The 24,722-nt window shown below is 37.3% G+C and overlaps 1 protein-coding gene across 1 annotated transcript in view; it reads left to right on the forward strand.

Moving 5' to 3' along the window:
• USH2A (usherin) overlaps nt 1-24,722 on the forward strand; it is a 707,317-nt gene that overhangs the window by 206,200 nt on the left and 476,395 nt on the right. The window contains exon 20 of the mRNA XM_025892244.1: nt 9,798-10,034. Coding sequence (XP_025748029.1) covers nt 9,798-10,034 — 237 coding nt within the window. The remainder of the gene's footprint in view (nt 1-9,797; nt 10,035-24,722) is intronic.

A 24,722-nucleotide genomic window follows, 5' to 3' on the forward strand; every position in this document is an offset into this window, starting at 1 on the left:
GTTTATTTCTTAATCCTGTAATACATTTGGTCAGAACTCTGATTCTTCTTTTGCCAAGCAGAGAATAAAGTCACTTACATGACAAAAGTATGGAAAAATAATTTTTGCTTGCTATTTGATTTATTTTAAAAGACATCATTTTAAATGTCTTTTTAAAGATCAGTAAGAATGAACTTACTTGTTTCTGTTGGAATATAAGGAAAAGCCCAGCAATTACAGATCCAGTATCTTTCTTACAAGGTTTATGTTCAGTAAATGGAAGTTTTCTTCTAAGATTTTAAGATTAAACATCTGGATATAACTCCTAGATACTAAGTCATAGAAAGAAACAATGAGAAGATCAATCCCTTTGAGGAGTCAACAGGTTTGCTGTAGGGAAGGAATAAAAGTTGACTTGCAGCTTTAGGATTCTTCCTGCCCCCCGTTTCTTCCAGTCATAATATTGCGATTCGGAGGGAATATATTACTGCAACTAATTCTAATGGATGTGTAGGGAATTAACTCTAAAGTGTAAATGTAGTTCACATGAATTCATTATGGGAGATTGAAAGAAGCCAGTGACCATTCAGAAACTTTGCAAAAGAGCACCAAAAGTTAGGAGTAGTGTACAGCCTTTTCAAAACCTTGATTCACGAAAGCATATTTCCTCCTTAAATCTTAGTCACAGAAATCAAAAAGATACTTGTAAAGATTTATCTGGCTTTCATTAGAAAGCTTGAGAATTACAGTTTGCTCTTGTTTTAAGTATTTTTTCAGTGAGGGATATGATTAAAATCAGTACATTTCATCCAGAATACTGTGTTGCTGCTCCTTTAGTGTTGTGCCCCAGACAAACCTGAGACCTGATCTGCCGGGAGGGGTATGCCCAGGAGCAGCTGAGCTTCTCTCTGTACGTAGCACAGTCTCCAAGCGGGGTCTTTGGTGGCGCAGGAGTTGCTTTTGGGTGTCTGAGGGTGGTGAACGAATGGCCCCAGCCCTGTTAGAGTGCTTGTTGTTTTTTTTTATTTTAAGATTACCCTTCCAATGTAGGAAATTTGTGTGCTTCCACACTTCGTGAATTCAGCACAGCTTAAACCTTTCTTAAGGGAAATTCCTTCTGGAGCTCCATTCCTGGGTGAATGATGTGTATTTCCTTTGCCTGTCATAAATTGACCTCTACGCTACCAGCTTAGAAGTGCCCATCTCCCATTAAGCAAGTAATTAGTGGTGCATTAAGGTTTTTCTCTGAATCCAAAGTAAAATATATAGGCTGTTTGCAGCTCAGTTGAAAACACACATTGTTCGCATGCAGGTACGTGAGTCTTTTCATTGCGAATAGGACCCAGAGTGATTAAACAAGCACTCTTAATATGTTAATTTATAATTTTAATTACAACAATCTTGTATATATAGTCATTAGTGAATACTAATATAAATATTTTTCTATCTTTTTATTCATAATGCATAAACCAATCATCCAGTTACTTCTCTGAGGTTGCCTGTTTTTGTTTCATAATACAATCTTTGTTCTTAGTTATGAATGCATTTTGTTCGTTCCTGTCTTGAATAATCCCTCATTAAGCTAGTCACTTTCTGCTCCATGCTAAAAAGGAAAAATTATCATGCAAATGTGGCATGCCATATTAAAAAGCACATTACCAAACACTTTTGTTGCTGTCCTTCAATTAGTTTCCCTTCTTTGAATTTAATTCCATTTGTTGTTAAACTACTGACTTGATGTATGGACTCATGAATCTGAAGCTGCTGCCAAGAAAGTGGGGAAAAAAAATCAAAGCCTCTTCGAAGAGCTGCGAGGCGAGCTGAAATGAATTTACTTCACCTTTGACAAGAACACTTGAACAGCCCTGGAATCCTCTGATGATTCAACTTGGCTAATTATCCAATTATTTATTTCAAGAATAAAGGCACTGTTTTACAATTAGAGAAGTGTAAAGCAATCTGAGAAATTTGGTAATGACAGATGACTTAAGTAACTTCGAAGATAAACAGTATCTGTGCAAACTTGTCTCGCTGAGTGTTTCCAGGGAGCAGGTCTGTGTCTCAGCATCCATGAAATCCTGAGTACGCTGCGGGTTTTGTTTGTTTGTTTTGCTCTTTCGATAACAGAAATTATTTTACACTTTTAACCAACATGTCAACTTTCCGTGGCTCTTAAGCAATGTTTAAGTTGTATTTCTCTTGATTAAAAGCTTTTGGTTCAAAGCAATACTTTTTAATTGCCTAATGATATAAGTCAGTTCTTAAGAAAGAACCGCACATTTAGGAGTTCATTTGCAATATAACTGAAAAATTCATTGCATGGCAGTAAAACAATTTACTGTTAATTACAAGGAGAAGAATTTGCTGTAGCATGCTCACAGATTGCCATGAATCATGCAGCACTCCTAGAGATTTATAACAGATGTGTAAGTGGGATGAATTAGCAGGGTTTAATAACAGAGACACAAATCATGCAGACTTCAAGGAGCTTTAATTGATATACTAGAATGTGACGGGCATGAATCACTCAGCCATTCAACAGCACTGTAACATATGGTCAGCTCAATATGCTGCATCTTAAATCGGTTGGTGAGTCGTTGGTTGTCCCATATGGTGGAAGCAATATATTTTTCATGATTAAAAAAAATACATCCATTTTTTTAAAGAAATAAGATTGCAAAGCATGTTTGTTATTGAACAGTCACCTGAATGCCAAACTGGGCTTTTTAATGATTTTTTTTTTAACATGGCAGCTTTCCAAAATAAATAGCGGCTACTACTTGTAATACCAGATCGCTGGAGGCATTATCAGGCCCAAACTGGTGCTTGTTGGCACACTTGATCCACAGCAAAGCCTATGGAAGAGCGCAGCTGCTGGTAGCTCTGAGTGTCAGGGAAATCCTTCAGACTCCGGCAAAGCAAACGAAATGAAAGGAATGATGTCACTTTCAGAGAAGTTCAGGAATGCCCAGATTTGTGAAGAGAATAAAATGAATATTGAATGGGAGACCCTTACAGAGCAGGGTGGGAAAGGGGCTGTAGAAATACTGTTAACGCATCATGTAGCAATTTGGGTGTAGCATCTTATACTAACCTCTTAATGAAATGCTCCGTCCTTCAGGAACATTCTAAAAGGAATCCTGGCTGATCATCACATGGATGGTAGGACCAGTTCCATGTTGTTCTTGAACAATCATTTCAGTGTATGGGAACAGATAACGTGGTGCAGAGATCCGTAACTGGTGGCATGCAAAAACCATTCCACTGAAACTGGGACGTGGCAGCTTTCGGCAAAGCTTTTGCGGCATTAGTAAATCTGACAGATTTGAAAAAGGAATATTGCAGCCTTAGAACTGTGGCTGCCAGAATTTAATGTCAACAATTAAAATTTATTTTGATCCTTACCTACTGTTTATTACTGTTTGTATACACAACAGACCTTACTAATACAGAGATGCACTATTAGATGGAATTACCATCTGTTCGGAGTGAAATGCTGGCATCTGTCTTAGATGCTAAAACTAAAATGATATTATTTCTAACAAAACAAAATTAACTGCTTTCTACTCACCAACTTTAATTATGAATGTGTGGATGCACCCAAGGAAAAGGCTTGTTGGTGAAACACGTAATGACCTCTGTCTCCAGGTCTGCATTCAGATACACCACTTTACTAGGGGCTCTGCTGGCCTATTTGGCATGCAGAAATCATACGTTTTAAAACAGTCTCTGAGCTTTGTAATGTGTTATCGACAGAAAGGCGTTAAAACAACACAATTAGAATATGTAAAAATTGGCTGGATCAGAGAGACTGCAGTATGTAAAATATTGTGATTGATGTACCCTAAATAAAGTACATGGAAAGAAATTAAATAGACAAAAACTTATCTGAACAAAGTTGCCATAGGTCCCACAGTGACACCTTTAGGAAAATATAAACTGTATCTTCTCTGTTAGACTATTTTTAATTTTCTCCTACACTGACATATATAAAAGATTTATATCCAGCATTCCCTCCTTTTCTTTTTTAAAGCCTAACTATCCTATTAACAAAGGTCTCTAGCTTTTTGAAGTTAGAGGATTTGGAGTATCAAGGACAATGGTAGTTTCCATACTGATATTGGATCGGTGATGCTAATTTCTGAGAAGCCAAACTTCAGTTCTATATATCACAAAATAATAAATTGTGTCACACCAGCATTTAATGCATGTACACAGTGCATTAACTGTAACTGTAGTACATTTATTTGTGCTAGAAGAGACTTGGAAATGATTAAAAAATCAATACTTTGCTGTCAGAGAAGCTAGTGTTACGATGCATTTAAGTAGTTAATTGCATAAGCCCCATAAAAGCTTCAAGTTTGGGTAGCAAGGATGCCATAATTACAGTCCAAGCAGCTACCTTTTATTAATGGTGGGCTTTAGGGAACAGTGCTCACTGTCCTCGCTGCTGCTGTGTGTGCGGTTCAGAGCACTTGGATCCTCTCCTCTGCCCATCTAGGATGCTAGTTACGTGCAAATTATTGATGATCACCAGAACAACAGCTGGGAAAGGTAGTGTTGATTCACCAGGGAGGCGGTTTCCCTTAAGTTCCCTAAAAGCAGTGCTTTCTGGCTGTTCTCTATGTCTTCGAACACATAGAGAAATCGTAATAATTTTATGCCACCCTGGATTAAAGAAACAAGACGGCTCAGAGCTGAAGGGGATAAACTAGCTGGCCTCCTGGAGGGCTGAGACGATCCGTATGTCGTGTGTCCAGGCTGCCTTCTGGTTTTCTCACGGAGAAGCGCTGATTGAAAATGTTCAGTCATAGAATTTTGAAACCGGAAGACACAATCGGGTCTATCGTGCCCTTCAACAGATGAGGCCCTGAGGATTAGAGAGACCAAACACTGGAGTAGCCCGTGTTCCATAACTAGGGACCTACAGAGCCGGCCTAGAAGCTCAGTTCTCTCCTTTCCACATTGGTTCCACTGTACATCTTCTCTCTCGAAGGAGACTAGTAAACCAAGAAGGAGGAAATGGTAAAGTAGATTTTGTTCTTGTTTCTCCAGTCAGAGAATAAACAGTGCACAGGCAAGGCTGTCTGATTTCTGAGATTCTGAGGGAAGAATCCTCTCTTTTCTTCTGGACACTGACTGGAGAGCAGTTCAGTAGGGTGGTCGCCAACTGAAAAATCCTGGCTTCCTGGCCTGGATCTCTTGTTTAGGCCCTGAACCCAGTGCCCTTCCATAGGTATTCTGGCCTAGCCATGTTTGGGCAATTTACATTTCTTGTGACAGTTTTGCATTTCTGAGGAAAAGTCAAAATCGTGTTCTATTGATAAAGTGCCTGAAGATGTGTTATGTTAGTCTGCTCCCCACATCGGCCTGAAACATAAAAAGGCCGTTAATTCCTGGATTCCTGTCTTTGTAATAGAAAGTTGATGATGTTTTAAGATATTGACACTGCCATGCAATGTTCATAGGCAACAAACTCTTGCTTGAAAACAAAGAGATTTGATTTTAAAGAGCTGCCATCAACGAGAGCTTCTGCTCATTTAGCCTTCCGTTCTTATCCTATGACACTCAAACTCCACACTACATAAATTTTGCACATGTAAATTTATGCATTATGATATGCTATTAATCAGATTATAAAGTAATAAATGCTGCATAAAGAAGAATGTCTATTATCAGAGCTTTTTATAAAAGAATATTTATAAATAGAGGAGCTAGGCTGGGAACTGGATACAAAGAAGTTGCAGAAAAATACAAAAACATCGTAATTTTATTCTAAGTAGAAACAGACTGTATCTTGTTATTCTTTGAAATGATGGGTATTGAAGATCCATTTTCTGCTTTACAGCTATAAGAGGATTCTCTGAGTAAATACGGATTTTGAATGTGAATGAATTATATCCTTTTATAATATGTAATATGAAAGATGTTATTGGCTAACCATAATAGCGCCTTGGATTTGTTTAGAAATTTGCTTTGTCAAACCTAATACAATTATATATATATATATATATAGTTTTTTTCTTTTTTTATTATTATGTGTTTAGCCAACATATATACATATACACATATATATTATTTTTAAAAGCAGTTATTGTCAAGGTATTCTATGAAAATGTATCCTCATGTTGTAGATGGGAAAACTGAGGCATATATAAGTTCAAGGTGATTTTTTAAGTCACGCAGAATTGGAAATTAAAAGGTAAAATATAATCTCTGAAAGTCTGCAGAGTCCTTTCAATTATTCTATGTTGTCTCTTAATTCACTGTTTTGTGATTAACAAAGTTATAACTATAATCCCTTTACTTTGATAGTCTGAAAAATAATCCTTTATACCTCCTTTCTCTTAGTGAGTCTGTATTTGTGTGAGCGTGTTTAATAGTTCAGGAATATCTATTTTTCTTTTCAACACTCTACGTGTGTGTGTGTGTGTGTGTGTGTGTGTGTGTGTGTGTGACCAGTCTAGTTTAATTGATTGAAAATTCCCCCTCTGGTCTTAAGGGAACTCTGAAGATAATGACTCAGTAGGGTGCTCACCCTTTCAAACAGGCTGGGTTGACTCCTCCAAGTGAAATGACAACATACCAGCTGGAAGGTTGTTTGGTTTTTTTTAGGCAAGAGAATAAAAAAATATACTCTAATTTGACTCATTCTCTGTAGTTGACTTCCTAAGAATAGTCTAATTGCTTGGTGGAATAATTCCCCTGTTAATTTAGAAGTGTTCCACTACTTGTTAGAACTTAAACAGTCAACATTAATTGTAGTGGAGTCTCAGTGAAAGTGCCCTTATTGATTATAATCATTTTGCCAAATTAAAAAAAAAAAGTGCACTCTCACTTTTAGGAGATATTTTTTAAAAAGCTGTTGAGTGGCTGGAATTCCTTTTGTTTTGTTTGACTCTGAATTTATAGTCCTGTTTAAGAAGTGAATTTTGGATTATGCTATCAATGGGGTAAGGGATTCTGAATACCATAGTGGTACAAAACCTCACCATTATCCCTAACGAGCTGGGTGGTTGGAGTAAAGGAATACCAAATGTCAAGCAAATGGGACTTTGAAGAAGAGGCTACTTTTAAACAAGGATAAAACTCTTTAGTTCTTTAGAAGTACAGGAGGTATATTCCTAATTTCTCTAAATATTTAGTTAAAATGGAAATCCTATTCTCAACGCACCAAAAATGTATAGTTTGTGATTCTCTGGATCTTTGCTATCCAGTATGGTAGCCATGATAGCCATTTATGACTGTTTAAACTTAAAATAAAAATAAAAATTAAATAAAATGTAAACTTCCATTCCTCAGTCTCATTAAACACATATCAAGTGCTAACTATCCATATGTGGCTAATGCCTACCATATTAGACAACATGGATCTAGAACATTTCCATCTTTAGAGAAAGTTCCATTAGATATCATTGGAATAGATGGTATGCTTCAAATTAAGATGTCAAATCCTTTTGTCCCAGAACCCTAGGGAATCCTATGTGGAATATAGAAAATAGAAGAGTTCAAAATCCCTCTTTTTGCTTTTATTTATTTATTTTAAAGATTTATTTATTTACTTGAGAGAGAGAGAGCTGGGGGGGAGGGGTAGAGGGAGAGAGAGAGAGGGTATCTCAAGCCGACCCCACACTGAGTGCAGAGCCCAACGTGGGGCTTGATCTCACAAACCTGAGATCATGACCTGAGCTGAAATCAAGTGTTGGATGTTCAACTGACTGAGCCATCCAGGCACCCTTCTTTTGTGCTTTTAAATAGCAAATTTTAGATAATAAAAAATTATGTAATTGGTCCTCCATTGCTTCCCTGAACCCAGGACGCAAAAATTTTTGACAATCCTTCTTCCCCTGTTAAACTCGTAGCCAATGCTTAAATTTTAATACAGGAATGGAATTCCAAACACTGAAGAGAAACTTGAGGGGAGAGAAATTTCTAGATGGTCAGCGTTTTATTTTGTTTTGGATTATATTGAAGATGGGGCATAGCTTGTAGAGTGAAATCTTTGAGAACCCACCATTTACTATTTTTGGCAAGGAATGCTAAAGGAAATCATGCATAAAATTTACAGATCCATACATATATAAAAATAAAAACATCACATGGCTTGTAGTGGCAGAAAATGAACAGAATTGTTAATTATCTTTCTAAGTTGATGAACATTTTGCTCAGTGCCCTCTACTTTACGAAAAGTTAAAATAGAATCACAATTAAGTGTTTTCTCTTGGAAAGCTGGCCAAGCTTTCTAGAAAGTAACAGATAGTACTTGTTCTAAGCTGTTTTAAGGTGAATTATCTTTCATGGTTTAAGGATATCGATTCTTGTATTCATATCATTTTAATTTATGTTTATTGAAACCGGGAAAGACTTTGTGTATGCAGAAGGCTATATTAACAAAGGTATAAATTAAGAGTCCACAGCTTTGGTTTAGACCCTGAAAAAGTAGGCTTGGTGATAATAACATTTGTTCCTTTCTTTGATGGTACCTCTCAAATCCAGCCAAACCACTTTGAGTGGGAATGAATCGCAGCCTACACACTCAACTGTCTAAGAAGAAAAATCAGGATGGCATTTGATGTAATGAGCACTGGGTGTTATATGCAATTGATGAACTGTTAAATTCTACCCCTGAAACTAATAATATACCATAAGTTAACTTGAAATTAAATAAAAATAAAAGAAGAAAAATCAAAACAAAACTTTATTTTTATTAACTCAGTTGTTACCCTAACCCCCTTTCCAGCAGGTTGTAGGGAAAATCTCTATTTCTGTTACTCATTCCTGGAGTTTCCCAGAAGCCTCCAGAGAATTACCAGGGTCCCAGGACCTCGAAGTATGCCAAGGCCTCAGTGTGTGCTTGGGCACTGGGCATTCACTGCTGCTAGGCACAGGCCCTGGAGGTACTGTGGTCATTTCAGGGCCCAGGGGGCTGCCCTGGGTCTGTTGAACCTGGACCGGAGTTCATAAACCCCTGAGCTCACAGGCTCCTTTTCTTCATGTGGATGCTCTGTTGGGCTTTCGGAGTGGTTTTGCTTATTTGTTTGTTTTCATTTAAACCAGTTGCTAAGCTTCAAAAATCAGAAAAATTACACATAAATGACTATATTTAACAAAGTAAAAGATCGGGCAACTTTGGGTCATCCTTCTTGCATTATCCATTGGCTGGCATGAATTAGTGACTATTCACCATGGCCGGGTTCTTTGCAGACCCCACACTCTCTCTTGTCTCCCGAATTAGACCATTTCAATCATTTCCTTTACTTTGTTGGCCTCTGTGAATTACGGCCATAAGTTGAAGCCATGTTAAGACTAGGGGCTCTGCCCTTTGTGATCAGTAATCACTGGCGGTAGTCACAGCTAGTCACAGACTGCAGGTTTCATGAGGGATCTTGTAGCTTCTGGGTGAGATAGTGTCCACTCAGGCAAGGGAATTTTCCAGAAAAGGGGGCAACCACGAGCCATTAGAGACAGACACATTGCACCATTGTGGTACCAGCTTGGTAAAGGGAATCTGGGTGGGCACCAACAGACTATAATGTGAAATGTCTTTTCCTGAGTGAGAAAGAATAGAGAAATTATCTGCAAGAGGCAATTTTGTTTAATCCTCAAAGTTTTATGGTACCTATTTTTTCATGGTGTTTAGTCACATTTAAGATAAACTCTATTGTGTCTTCAGTTCCTAGAGCCATGTAAGGAATTGAGACCACAACTGATTTGATCTCAAGTGTGATGTACACAAGTGCATGTGTACCTGAGTGTGAATAACTGCATCAGAGATAGACGCTAAGTTCTTGAATGTAACAAGTGTTTTTGACATTTAGCACCAACCCAACTGAGGCCTCCTGTGGTGGAAGGAATCAACAGCACAACCATCCGTGTTAGATGGCTCCCACCTGAAGAACTCAATGGACCTTCTCCTGTGTATCAGCTGGAAAGAAGAGAGTCATCTCTCCCAGCTCCCACGGCCATGATGATGAAAGGAATTCGTTTCATAGGGAATGGATATTATAAATTTCCCAGTTCCACACACCCAGTCAATACGGACTTTACCGGTAAGTGTTTTTGACATCACTCTGTTGAAGAGGCGCTAAGCGCCAAGGTGTTTCTTGTTATTTTGATATCCCTTCAGAGTGAATTTTTACTATGCCTGTCCACAGAAATACTAATTCAGACCTTTTATAACTTCATCTTGATGTGTCAACTTGTCCATCTTTTTAGTATTCTGTGTGGGGAGATGTGGGTAAGTAGAGGAAAGAAAAGAAAAATACAGATGTGGGAAGGTAGCCTTATTATATCAAAGTATATGCTGGAAATGACTCTCGGACACCATTTACCAGAATGTATTCCTCAGACTACTTTACCTACTCTATAGAAAAAGAAGACTTCTGTAGGCAGATGAGTGTGAGAAATGCCCCGTGCTGGGGAGATTCTCAGTATACATCAGGTTATTAAAACCTCTAAAAGCAATTATAACAAAGCTAACTTTGCTTAGCTCAGTATGCCTAATCCTTATTTGTCACTTTTTTTAAGCATTAAACTATCAGTAGGTTTTTTTGGAGAACATTATGGGAAAAGCTAATTTTGGGAAAACATACCTTCTATGGATATGTTGGCAGTATGGGTAAGTGAGGTGCTTGCTTCGGGCACACACACACACACACACACACACACACACACACACACACTACCTCAGAAATCAACAAAAATAGTATTTTCATACAATATATTTTTAAAAATGAGAATCAATGCCAAAACATTCCCCAACAAAATGCCAAAATTTTCAAAGAAGACAGGCTCTATCCCTCACGTGTGGGGCTCTATAATCCTGCCTCATTGGTTTCACACAACTCCTGGTCTTGTTCGTCCTACAGTACTCTGGAAGTCCTGTTACCTTTCCGAATTCGAGTTTCTAAAAGCACTATTTCACTATAATTGCAGAAAACTGTAACTATTTATGTTACATACGTCACTTTCCTAATTTTTAAAAAAACATACAAAATATAAGATACAAATGATTCTGTAAACTCATAACAATATTCATTCGATCCCGGAGAAAGTCATTTTGGAGCAAATAGTCTCGAAAATGTTGCATGTGTTGAGGACGATGAAGTGGAATTTGAGCTATAAAATGTGGCTCAAATATTATTGCTTATTTTTATTTAAATATTATTTTATTTAAAATAGTAAATAGTTTGCTCTGAAGTGAGGCTGGCTGCTGATGCACATTTGTAATGAATGATGTCCTAGCAGATATATATTGAGGCGAATGCCTGCTTACTTAGTGGCCTGGTGCCTCAAAATCCGCACTGAGTATTAGATATTCAGCCACTAAGCAATCATGAAGTGTTCAACTTCTGCTTAATATTCGTAAATGTCAAAGAAAGGAAGGAAAAGAAAGAAAAAATAGGTAATGTGGAAAAGAAAGTTAAAAAGCCTATAGATACAAAGTTGAAAAGCCTTTGCTCAAATGGAAGTAGAAATTGCCTTCCTGGTCCAACATTTGGCTTGCAATGGGTTTCTTCGAGGAAACAACATTCATTTCCATTAAGCGGAGTATATCTGCTGCAAGCATTTGTCCGCTCAGATTTGCTGGCTAGCCAGCAGACAGATTTTTGATGGGATCACCTACTGTTGTTGCAGTGAAAGATAGAGTGGCCCGTCCACCGTTAACAAATTTAGTCATCTTCACGCTCTCCCTAGCCGGCCTTATACTCTGAGGTGCAAGGGCTAGGGGCAGATGTAGCATCTGGGAAGTTTTCCAAATTCCTCTTTAAAAAAGTTAGGCCATAAACACCGGCCTAACTAAGCAGGATCCTTCTGTCTATAACAAAGCCTCCAGCTGCATAGAAAATGTGTTTGGAGAGTACACATTATTTGAAGGGCAAGGCGGGGAGATCACAATTTTGGCTTGAACTGCTCCCTGGAGGTTTGGTGATTCCCAGAGAATAAGATGTTCTTCTGCATTCAGGCACGTTCTGGGGCATTACTAGCCCCTTTTTATTAGCAGCTTTGCCTTACTTTTAAGGTTCTCTTTAACTTTTAAACCAGGTGTGCATCAATTCATTGGTTTGACCCTTTGGTTCAATTGGCAGGGTTGGTTGAATAATTGTATTGAGCTGAGCCATGGTTAAATGAAGTTTACCTGATAGACATTGGGTAGGGTATGTGCTATGGTGAGCACTGTGAATTGTGCAAGACTGTTGAATCACAGATCTGTACTTCTGAAACAAATAATGCAACATATGTTAAGAAAAAAGAAAAAGAAGAAGATAGCAGGAGGGGAAGGATGAAGGGGAGTAAGTCGGAGGGGGAGACGAACCATGAGAGACGATGGACTCTGAAAAACAAACTGAGGGTTCTAGAGGGGAGGGGGTGGGGGGATGGGTTAGCCTGGTGATGGGTATTGAGGAGGGCACGTTCTGCATGGAGCACTGGGTGTTATGAACAAACAATGAATCATGGAACACTGCACCAAAAACTAATGATGTAATATATGGTGATTAACATAACAATAAAAAATTAAAAAAAAAGAAACGTTAAAAAAAAGAACTAATGATGTAATGTATGGTGATTAACATAACAATAAAAATTTTTTTAAAAAATGAAGTTTACCCAATTAATAAGCTAGGACAAGTTTGCAAAATCAGTGCAATAGCTTTCTCAAAGATGCTTGCATCTTTCCTAAGCAGAGAGGTACTTGTATAATGAGCATCTTCCACTTGTTTTACTTAAATATTATTTAATTCAATCCCCCTACAAGCTTGTAGGTGGAAATTTTACCCTCTGAGTACAGAGGAAGTGAGACTCAGGTATCATAGCCACTGAAGGTCAGGGTTGAAATGTGAACTGGAAGCTTCTGATTCAAATGCTGGTGCTTTGCCACGGAGGGGGAAGGCGCATACGTGGACAGTTCTTTGGGAGTTGTAGAGTAAGAAGTATCTAAAATTAATCAATAAGGATGGGAGGTAAAATAATTATCACTCAGCTATTCCTTACCCAATGCCATGCAACTTTTTTGGATTTGTCTCTAAGTTGTTGGCTTTTTAGGTATGAATAGTAAATAGGGTTGGCCTTATTTATTTGCTTGCATACCCAAAGCCATCCTAGGGGATCACTTTCTTTCCATAGCACTTGATTCCAGAATGTTCCTAGAAGCTTGATGCTTAATGTCTGAATGAAATTGTTTTAAATGGGCTGAAATGCTATATGCAAATGGTGCTATCAACTCATATTTCTATATATTTCATGCAGGTTTTTTATATTCTGGCAAATTTAAAGAGTAAATTTTAGAAATCTCTAAAATTTCTATATATTTCATGCAGGTTTTTTATATTCTGGCAAATTTAAAGAGTAAATTTTAGAAATCTCTAAAATGATTAATTATATTTAATAAGTGAATAATTGTAAGAGCTAAGATCTGCTTTTATTTTGAATTATTCATTTTAAAATATCAAACTCTAAAAGAAGTCCTGAAATATGAATGGAGATATCAAATAATATTCAAAGACAAAACATACAGTAATGTGTATTATTGTACATGTTATATATATATATATATATAAGAAATTAGATTTCACCCATTGATGACAAGATTTATAAATACATTCATAGCATATTCCATAGTCATGAACAATGTATTGAAAGTCTCAATATAAATGATCTCAGTATTACAGTTCAAGAAGGGAATCTCCTATATAACTCACCCCTCTTTGTATTTGCTTTAAATGTTTTTATCTCATATGATATAATGAAAACAATTCAAAAATATGAGTATATGTTCTAACATGTTGCTTAATATCATAAATTACTTAACTTTATATTGTAAATGAACTCTATCAAAATTTACCTCTGGGAAGAACAATTAACCAGATATAGCTTTCTTAGGATATGTTTTTGGTCCTTTTTCCTTTTGGCTACAAGTGTTCTTTCAAAAATCTAATCTTCAGGAAGGCTATATTATCAGTCATTTACATCATAGTATAAATTTAAGATCAGGTATTAACTTCCTCATTTCTCTATGATTAGGAGTGAATGTTTTGGCAGCAGACTAAGAAGTTTCAGATCTAGGCCCCATTGTTTATAGATAAACCACTTAATCGTTTTTGTACCTTTGTTTCCTTTTCTTTAAAATTGGCATAATAATACTGCTTACAATACTCATGTCTAGAAGTAGGTGAGGATGAAAGGCAATAGCCTACCTTGCGAACGCTGCACAGTGTCTATCACACAGATTACTTAGAAGTCATTAAACTTTAGCTATTAACCGTTAGTTATTTAACAAATGTTTGTTAAGTGTTTACCATGAGACAGGAGCTTTTCTAAGAGTCTTATGAAATTCTAAAATCAATATTCTCTTAATTCATCTGCTGTTACACGTAATGTAAGATGTGTGTACCTAAATGTTCTATTTAGGGTATGAGTAATATGCAGCTTCTATATTAAAATGTGTTATTTAATTTTGTTATCAAGAATAGTTAATCTACCTAGTATTGAAATATTGGATAAATGATTTTTCTGTGGATCTAATCATACTTATTTATTAAGCTGAGAATTGCACTAAATGACCGATGCCTCTAACTTCTAAAATTCCAGTCAGTGAATATAGCATATTTATGTAGCTTCAAAAATTCGAAATAGAGGCTATTGCTGTGCGTTTAAAAACAACTAGATTTTTGGGGCACCTGGGTGGCTCAGTTGGTTAAAAACAACTAGATTTTCAAGTAAATTGTTCAGTTTTGATTTTTTTCATATAATGTTTACAATTTAAGATTAACATAAATTTATTTTTCTCTCTTAGTCTTAGGGAATACATTAATTTATAGGGATAATTTAAATGATATGGAGAGAAATACTTGATATAGAAATGGATATACAATTCTTGGGTTATGCTGGAGCATACAAAGAAGCAGCAAATTCAATAGAAGTTCATAATATTATATCTAGAAAATAATGTAAACATCATTGTAAAATATTCTTCTGGTCACATGGGGTTAACAGTATTTTCTCCTTCCAGAACAGGAGTAGCAAATAGAACATCCCTACTGCAGCGGGACGACGGGGTGATCATTGTGTCTTCAGAGGGGAAAAAAAAAAAAATGCTCGTTTTTTTCAGGAATGCAGAGTAAATCCACTTGATTTATACAAAAAATTTAGTCCTTTCCATGTAACGCTAGTAATCCAAAGGATCCTGGTAAAAACAGCAAACTAAACTACCGCTCAGATTGGCATTCCAAAGGTGACCCTTTCTCTCCTTGTCACTTTTTCTTCCTATTAGCAAAAACAGGTCCATGATCATTTGGGGGAAGATTTGATGATTGTAGTATCCAGATGCCAATCACACCAGCCTTTTAAACTGCCTTTACTGGTGACCCTGCCCAGAAATCAGGGACTGCCTTTGGGGAGATCTTTGTAGCAAACCACTGGGGAGATGAGCATACATGTGCACCTGGATGTAATTCCTTTTTATTTGTCTTCACGAGAAATGTGATTACTGATGTTGAATATTTTGCAGATGAGAACTCTGTACACTTTCTTTGTAATAATGCTGTTCAAGGACACTAAATGATTGTCATACATTTTTGTCTCCTAGTATTTGCCTTCCCCAAAATGACTGAACTTGAATGCTTTAGGAAACAGAAATGCAATTAATGACTGACCTATGAAAAGAGAAATGCAACTCCCTGAATCAATATTCCTTAAAAGCATGTATTTTGTATTTTTTTACTTTATGATATATATGCTTTATTATTATTTATAGTGAGCTAGGACGTTTAAACACTTCATTAAAGGAAAGCTGATTATATGCAGTTATAGGGAAGATGCAAGCAGGGAAAATATCAGATAGACTCATTAGTAAAAGCATATTAATTCTGACCTTCAACACCCTTGGTACCCAGTATTTGTTGTCCTCTGACTGGGAGCAAGTCCTTTTGCCAGAAAGTGCTTAAAAAAACAAACAAAACAGCAACAACAACAAACTAAATAAAATGCCAGGTCCTTACAAGGCAGATTTAAATCACAAGTTTTATTTTACCTTTGATGTTAGATCTTAGTCATAGTTATTAAAAAACAAATCCATGCATTGCCTATATGGCCTAGCAGTTTGATGAACAGGCAGTAATGATATGGAAAAATAAAGGCAAGAGTAAACATGGAACTTGGGAACAAACTAGAGAAGTGGCTCTTGGGGAAGAAAGAAGCTCCTGGTGTGTTTCTGGTTGTGACAGAATCAGAAGAGAGTGTGAATGTCTGGTTGAGTGTATCCGTATGGACTGGTAGGGACAAGGATCCAAATGCCTATCTTTTGAGAATCACAGAAGTCAGACTAACCCATGGTGATGAGGGATATTAAGAAGTAAGGATTAAAATTGTTTTGTTTTTGCTGCCTTTTGTGGAGATGTGTAACGATAACATCGCTGGAGGGGAAAGGACCATGTTTCTCCCCATTCACCAAATTCATCATCAAGGCCAGTTTATGATGATTGCGTGTGTCTTAACCCTTGTATTTTTTAAAGTGACACATTTTGAAGCCCATTTCCATCATGTCGCCTTCTGTTTGAAATGTTAATGGTGGGGTTGGTGTGGGAGTCATTTCAGTTTCACTTTCTAATTTTAGTTCTGATTTCACAAAAGAATCATTTCAGCACATGACTTTTTCTTTTACCAGTTTGGTCTTGCTCCACTGGTCAAATTGAATGAAATTGTAAGTTTCTCTTTGCATGAAGAACCCTCCCTCCACCCCCCGCCTTTTAACTTGTACAGTGTCAATCTAGAGCAGGAGGTCACAAAGTTCTCCTGTAAATGTCCAGACATTAAATATTGTCTGCTTTGTAAGCCATGAGGTCTCTGTCCCAACGCCTCAGCTTGCCATGGTGGTATGAAAACAGCCAGAGGTGATATAGAAACACATAAGGGTAGTCTAGTTTTTTGGGTAAAAACGCTTTATTTACAAGAACAGACGTCATGTTGATAGTTTTCCTATTTTGGTTAAGAGTCTAGTCTTTGTTCCTTAAATTAATATATAATTTCATCTTTAACAGTACATTTTTCTTTCTTCTGCCTAATGCCAAGAACCCTAAAGATCAGGTGCCTGGGTGGCTCAGTCGGTTAAGCATCTGCCTTCCGCTCAGGTCACAATCTGGGAGTCCTGGGATGGAGCCCTGCATTGGGCTCCCTGCTCAGCAGGGAGTCAGCTTCCCTTCTGCCCCTCTCCCTGCTCATCCTCTCTCTCTCTCTCTCTCTCTCTCTCATTCTCTCTCTCAAATAAATACATTAAATCTTAAAAAAAAAAAAAACCCTAAAGATGAGTACAGGGTAGCTCAGGTAAAAGAAACAGGAGAGAACTAACAACAAAAATAGTAGTAATGCTTAATAAATGAAAATATCTTGAAACAACATCTAGTTTTTCCCAAGAGGGATTTATGTGTTCAGTAAGCCAAGTCAGCATTTATCATGCCAATAGGATAGAATAATACTTACATTTGGTGCAAACTGTTTCTGTTGGTTGATAACTCTTTGAATCAGCTTTAAGGGGTCTGCATTTTCCTTCTCTGTTACAATCACACCAAAATGTATGGTCACCTGCTATACACAGTGCACGTTTGTTCCCACATTCTCACGCCACATTCTCAAACACCCTGTGTCAACTATGCCCTCAGGTTTTCTATGTGGTCTCACATTTACCTACATAAATTGTCCAATGTCTTTTTCTTACGATATGTTAGCCATTTAAAAATCTTCTCGAAGCTTCTTTGCTGAAGAAAAAAAATAAAATTCTCCATCTCTTAATGACATTCAGCATCAATATAATAGAGATTAATTTTAGTTTTCTTTTCATCCTTAAATGTGTAGAAAGAGGAACTTTGAGCAGAAAAAGAGTCATAACGGTCAGCAATGATAGAGAAACTAGCCCCTATGAAACAATCAAATAAGATGAATTATTTTATATTTATTTTTGGAAAAAAATTAAAGATATTTAAAGACCTATACTCACTGTTATGTTATATCTGTTGGGATAAATATAACACCTACAGGAGAGTATAGATTAATTTCATTTCTACTCAGATTAGATTTCAAATAATATCAATGCCAAAATGCCATATCTTTCAAAACTATGTTCTAATATTCTGAAGAAATGTCTTATGAAATCATGCACCAGGCATTCCATTTGAGTGGGGCAATATGAGGTGCAAATATGCAGGCCACATTTAAGTTCTACACATTGAAGGAAGCTCATAAACATAGTCCTCAGGTATTTGTTTGGATATTCAAGAAGGGAAACTCAGGGGGCACCTGGGAGGCTCTGTCAGTGAAGCGTCTGACTCTTGACTTCAGCTCAGGTCATGATCTCAGGGTCACGGGATCAAGCCCTGGGTAGGGCTCGGGGTTCAGCGGGCAGTCTGCTTGAGATTCTCTCTCTCCCTCTCCCTCTGCCCCTCTCCCACTGTGCTCACGCATGTGTGTGCTCTCTCTCTCAAATAAAGCTTTTTTTTTAAAAAAAAAAAAAGGAGGGAAACTCAGTTACGTACATTTTCTTGACTGAGGAGCAGCCTCAGTTTGGAAGTCCTTTGAACTTAAGTGCAAAAAAAGAGTCATAAGGAGGAAGGAGGGGCACAAGCATTGTTATAGACATTCAGGCACCTAAGTCATCTCTGGTAATGGTGGCCATGTCATCCTCACAAACAAAGCGAGTCCTGGGAGAATTTTGTAAAAGAAAGATAGGGACTTGTGGGAAGTTTGTGGGAATGAATGATATAATGATCTTCCCTCCCAAACAGGCAGAAAATTGAAAAAGAAGGCAGATACCTCTTTCTTGGCTTCTGCTTCCTTCATTTTTCTCCCCTGAAGTCCATTCCTTCTTCTGTGCTTACCACTGTGTCTACCAAAGTGAATATTACTAATTGCCTGAGATAGAAACCTGGGAAGTTTCTTGAATATAATTTCTCACTCCCTTTCTAACATTTCATCCATTGTTCCTTCTCTGGCCATTCTTCCTCTGATATATCTCTTGGAACCATCCACTGGTCCCTAATCCGGGTCTCTGTTGTGGGTCTCCATACCAACAGTTTCACTCTTATCTAGGCTGTTTTTCTAACTAATGATCTGTCTTGCCATTTTCTTGCTTTAAACTTTTCAGTAGTTTCCAACATCACGATGCCCTGCATGAACTCTTCCGCTTACCTTTCCAGCCTCATCTTTCCATCCATATACCTCCTGGTTTCCTCTTGGCTCTATGACTGCCTTTCGTCCCCGCCATTTGAATGTGCCTTGCTGTCTTAGATGCCTGGGTCTTCGATCCATGCTTTTGCCTGCAATGCCCTCCCTTACTTGCAAATGCTTCTCCTTCCTTTCACTGGGCTAATTCCTACCCATCACTAAAGTGTCAGCGGAGCTGTTCCTCCGAATAGCCTCCCCCTTGCCCCGGTGCCAAATCTAGCTTAGGGGCCTCTCCTCTATCCTACTACAGAAAATGAGAATGTCTCTATTTTAATCCCTACCACACTCTATTAGAATGGCTTGTTCACTTGCCTAGATCCCAAGCCGACTGAATTTATGACTATTTTCTTCTGTTACAACATTTGTCCTTGCACAGCAGAGGACCAGATGTTCAATAAATGTTTGTTGAGTAAAGAATTAGCTAAATGAGTTAGATCAAAAAAGGAAAATCTGTAAGAAAGATTGCTTAGCAGGGCACCTGGGTGGCTCAGTCCGTTAGGCATCTGCCTTCGGCTCGGGTCATGATCCCGGGGTTCTGGGATCGAGCCCCGCATCGGGCTCCCTGCTCAGCTGGGAGCCTGCTTCTCCCTCTCCCTCTGCTGCTCCTCCTGCTTGTGCTCTCTCTCTGTCTCTCTCCCTGTCAAATAAATAAATAAAATCTTAAAAAAAAAAAAAGAAAGATTGCTTAGCTACAAGAATGAATTAATGGTAACATTCCCGGTGCATTAGAATATATTACATAATTTTGAAAGCTACCTTGTTGGAAGTTGTGATAGCCTAGAGGGATAACTCAATTTGTTTAGCCTCTATTGGCCTACAATGTATAAGAAAGTATGTTTTAAGCTATATAGTACTTGAGACAAGGAGAAATTGTTATGAATGGTCCTCAGTTACCAGGTAAGGTGGAGTTCCTTCTGCGTCAATTGTTGTAGCTAGAGTGCTCTATAGGAGTTGTTCTCTGCCCTATAGCCCTCACAACGTGTTGTTGGAAATGAGGTGTTGCACATCTCTTAGATACAGGATCTCCTTAGGCTTATTAAATTTTGAAGTTAATGAATATTTTGACACTTTTACCTATGCATATCATTAGGGCTTATTGCAATAGGTTTAAGATGACAGTCATAATAAACATATAGAGTACAATAAAAAGCACTTTTAATCTCGAAAGTGCTTTATAAACAACAGTGATCAATGCTATGGATGGATTAACAGCATCAAACTGATTGAGTCCTATTTCAAGGGCAATGGATGTATTGATGCTGGTGTTCACTATAGTGCAGAAGGAAGACAGCAGTGGCGGCAGCGCAAAGAGCAGGTTCTGAAGTCAGACTCCCCATGTTTAAAATCTGGCTTCCTCACCATGCAGTGTGTGACTTGGCATGAATCCCTTCCCAGTCCCATCACTCAGTGTCTTCATCCGTAAAATGGATTACTGTAAGGTTTAAGCGCAGGAATCACCATAAAGGATTGGCCCACAATATATTTGTGGTCATTGTTATACATGCATTTATGGCTGACATTTTTTTCGTTCAGGATTTTCACATCATGTGCCTTTCCATTCATACATGTATTTTATGTGCCTAAACTACATAAATCTTGACTCTACTCTTTTATAACTTCTCTCTACTACATATCTCTGAGACTTGACTTCATTTTATTCAATCTATGAACTTCTGACCTTTGTGTTTTTAGCTGCCTCTCTCCTTTCTCAAGAGACTTAGATGCTCTACATCTTATTTCTGCATGTCTGGTGGCTACCTTTACATTTTAACATGCACTTGTTAATCTAACACTATTTCCTCTCTTTTCTTCATAATCCAGTCTTCTTAAAAACTAAGATGCTCTGCATGTCCAGTTCCTCACTACCAATCACTCCTCCATCTGTCACTTACTTTTTTTCCTCCCACTTCTTCATCTGAAATGCTTTCTTCAAGATTATCAGTAATTTTCAAAATGAAACTTTTCCTAATCCCCACACTATGTGTCCGTAAATAGTAATGGCACCGTTATATCCTTTTAAAAATATGAAGAAACCAAATATATCTCACTAGGTTCCCGCTGCGATTTTCTGTAAGCTGTTTTTCAAGACTTTTGGCTCTGCTTTCTCTATCTATGTTTAGATGAAAGAACTCAATCATTTTATCAGCCCATATGCAGATTTTTCTCAATTTCACCCCATTTGCCAGATGCTGTGATTGGTGTTTTAGAAAGAGTATTGAGCAAAACAGATAGAGTACCTAACCTTAGGGAGCTTAAAGTCTTGCAGCAAAATCATGCTTCAAACATGTAATTAGATAATTATAAGTGATTTCTGTCTCCAGCTATGAGAGACAGAGCTGTTTTCAGGTGTGAAGGAGAGCAAAAAATCCTCATGCTGAAAGAAAAAAAGAAAAGAAACTGGATAGAATTTCTTTAAAATGTGATTGTTCAAAGACATTACTGAGTAACTAGGACTGCAAGGACATGGGAGATTAAGACCCTAGAAATAAGGAAAACCATTTAGGTGAGACTTTAATTTATCTTTGCTTTTTCTTTCTGTTTTATTTGCTAGTTCCCAGACTGCATAGTCTTAGGAAAATGACAGCATGGCTTGAGAGACTAGAAATTAGAGTTCAGGGCCTACCAAGAAGGAAGGGTCTGGTAAATATGCCAGGCTATCCATTGAAATCCTATCAGTAAGAGTAAACCAGAAACAGACGGGTCTTCTCAAAGCCTGAAGTAAAGCCTCAACCCATCTCAACTGCTGATAGGATAAAGGTTGTCTGCCTGCCAAAAATATTTCAATATTTGCTAAAAGGAGTTAAAATCAACAAGAGTCTATAATTTTTTATACATGATATCTTATATTCAATCCAAAATTACTAGGAATACCAAGAAAGAGGACCAAGTAAACATGAACCAACTATTGCTTCACGCAACATGGATAAATCTCATGATCTACCACTGGGTGAAAGAAGCTAGAAACAAAAGAATCTAGTTTTCCGTTTATGTAAGTTTCAAAAATAGAGAAATGGATCAGTGGTAACAGGATAAGAAGGGGTAATAACTAAAAGGAAGAGAAAAAGGAGGTTCCTGAGGTTGTGGAATTATTCTATACATTGTTCTGAGAGGTGTTTATGTGTGTGTTTCCTTTGTAAATGTCCACCAAAATATGCCCTGATAATGTGTTCACTTTATTGTTATGTTACACTTCAATTTGAAAAGTTGCCAAAAAAAAAAAAAAAGATTTCAAGTATGTGGAGTCCAAAAGTAAGATGTAGAAAACTCATATCAGATAACAGGAGCATTTAGCCCACTCTGGAGGATTCATGAAGGTCTCCCAAAGGAAGAGTTTTATCATCTAAAAAATGCAATTTGAGTTAGCTAGGCAGGAAACACAAGTAGAGAACCTCAGGTAGAGAAAATGGCATGCATAAGTGCCTTGGTATGGGAGATAACACGGTGTATGAATAAACAAACATGAACAAACAAGCAAAACCGGAAGAATCCAATATAGCCAGAGCACAAAAAGCAAGGAAAGAATGGTATTTCATGAGGTTGAAATACGAGAAGGAGGGGCCAATCTTGAACTTTTCAGGCCACCATATTTGGGATTTTGAACTTAATTTTATCATCTTTATAAGATCACTCTGCAGGCTGGAGGCTGATGCCAGGTATGCTTTTACAAAGCGTTTGCTAAATTAAATTGATATTTTTACCAAAATTGTGCATATACTTTTTATAGATTGATTGAAAGTGACCATTTCATTCAATCATCTGTTAGTTTTGTCAAAGAATGTCTCACAAAATGTTAGAAGACCTTCTTTATAAGAATTAGCCTGAATAAGGGGTTAAAAAAAACAAAAGCAAGTTCTGAATTCTACCACAGATTCTAATTGCTGAGGAAATAGCTAGAAATTTGTATTTTGACAAGATCTCAATATGGACTCAGTTCAGCATGCACATACTATATGACCCAGCCATTCCTCTCAGAGGTATTTGTCTAAGAGAAACGAAAGAATTTGTCTGTACAAAAGGCATGCACATAAATATTCATAGCTATACTCACCATGGCCCCAAACTAGAAACAACACAAATATGCATCAATAGGTGAATGGATAAACAAACTGTGGTATGTCCATACAATGGGATACTCCTCAACAGTACAAAGGAATAAACTACTGATACAAACAACAACGTGGATCAATCTCTGTTGACGGGCTGAGTAAAGAAGACAGAAGAGTACTTAATGGTAATTCTCAAAAAATACAAACTACTGTAACAAAAAGTTAAATGATTCCTTGAGGCTGAGAAAGAGGGGATGATGGAAATATTCTGTAGTAATCATAGTGGTGCTTTTACAGGTATACACCTTTCAAAATTTATTGACCTGTATCCTTTAAATGAATGTCATTTATTGCATGTAATTTATACTTCAATAAAATGGGTAAAAGAAAAAGAATTCCAGGTGATTCTTGCAATAATGAGAACCATTGATCTACATTGTGATGGAAAATTGCTTTAACTTTATTTAGAGAAAAATCAACCAGTTTTTATATTATTTAATTTACTGGTCCTGAACTCCTTTTTTTTTTTTTTTTTTACTTTATTTTATTTATTTATTTGACAGAGAGAGAGATAGCGAGAGCAGGAACACAAGCAGGGGGAGTGGGAGAGAGAGAAGCAGGCTTCCTGCCGAGGAGGGAGCCCAATGTGGGACTCGATGTGGGGCTCGATCCCAGGACCCTGGGCTCATGACCTGAGCCGAAGGCAGATGCTTAACGACTGAGCCACTCAGGCGCCCCGTGGTCCTGAACTCCTTTAGATAAAGATGTAAGCAGTGTATATACTTTAGATTAGGCTCAACACTGCAAATTTCACTGAAATAAATTGGTATCCACTATATACTTTAAAGCATAGGAAAATGACTTTTACTAAACTATGCTGACAGCAAGAATCTGTACAATTTCAACAAAATAGTTTTTTTTTCCTCTACAGAAAGGGATTTCTTCTGATCTCATTGACATTAGGACAGAAATTTTTATGAACAGAGAGCTGTGGTTTGTCCATTTTTCAGGCATTTTATCACAAGAAGAAATTTAATCAGCAAAAATATGAAATACACATTTGAATATGCCGTTGACCAGTTCTTTGATTCTGTTGTGCCTCTGTCATGCATTTTTCATAGCTCGCATAATTGGTGTTAATGTGCTATGCTATTAAGTTTAACTGAGAAAACTAGTTTGCTGAAAACTGATTTCTTCTGCATACTTATAAATTCAGTAGTCAAAAAAATTAGAGAAATATAATTAAGTATTGCAAAATCAATTTGACACTCACTTAAAATGTGTTGAGTGGAGGCAGCAAGCAACAGCCAAATCTGATGCTGTTCTCTCCTTGTTTGCTTCATAAAACTGTGCAAATTAGAACTTTAATTTACAGAGCTGTTAATGCCTCATTAAAAAGTTCCAGCAAGTATCTTATTTTGAGTTTTCTTTTTTTTCCCCCTTGTATCTAATATGACACATTATCTCTGTTTTGTGGGCACGTGT

This window comes from Callorhinus ursinus, unplaced genomic scaffold (assembly GCF_003265705.2).
Source record: "Callorhinus ursinus isolate GAN/ISIS: 27379988/994484 unplaced genomic scaffold, GSC_fseal_2.0 scaffold54, whole genome shotgun sequence".
Lineage (NCBI taxonomy): Eukaryota > Metazoa > Chordata > Mammalia > Carnivora > Otariidae > Callorhinus > Callorhinus ursinus.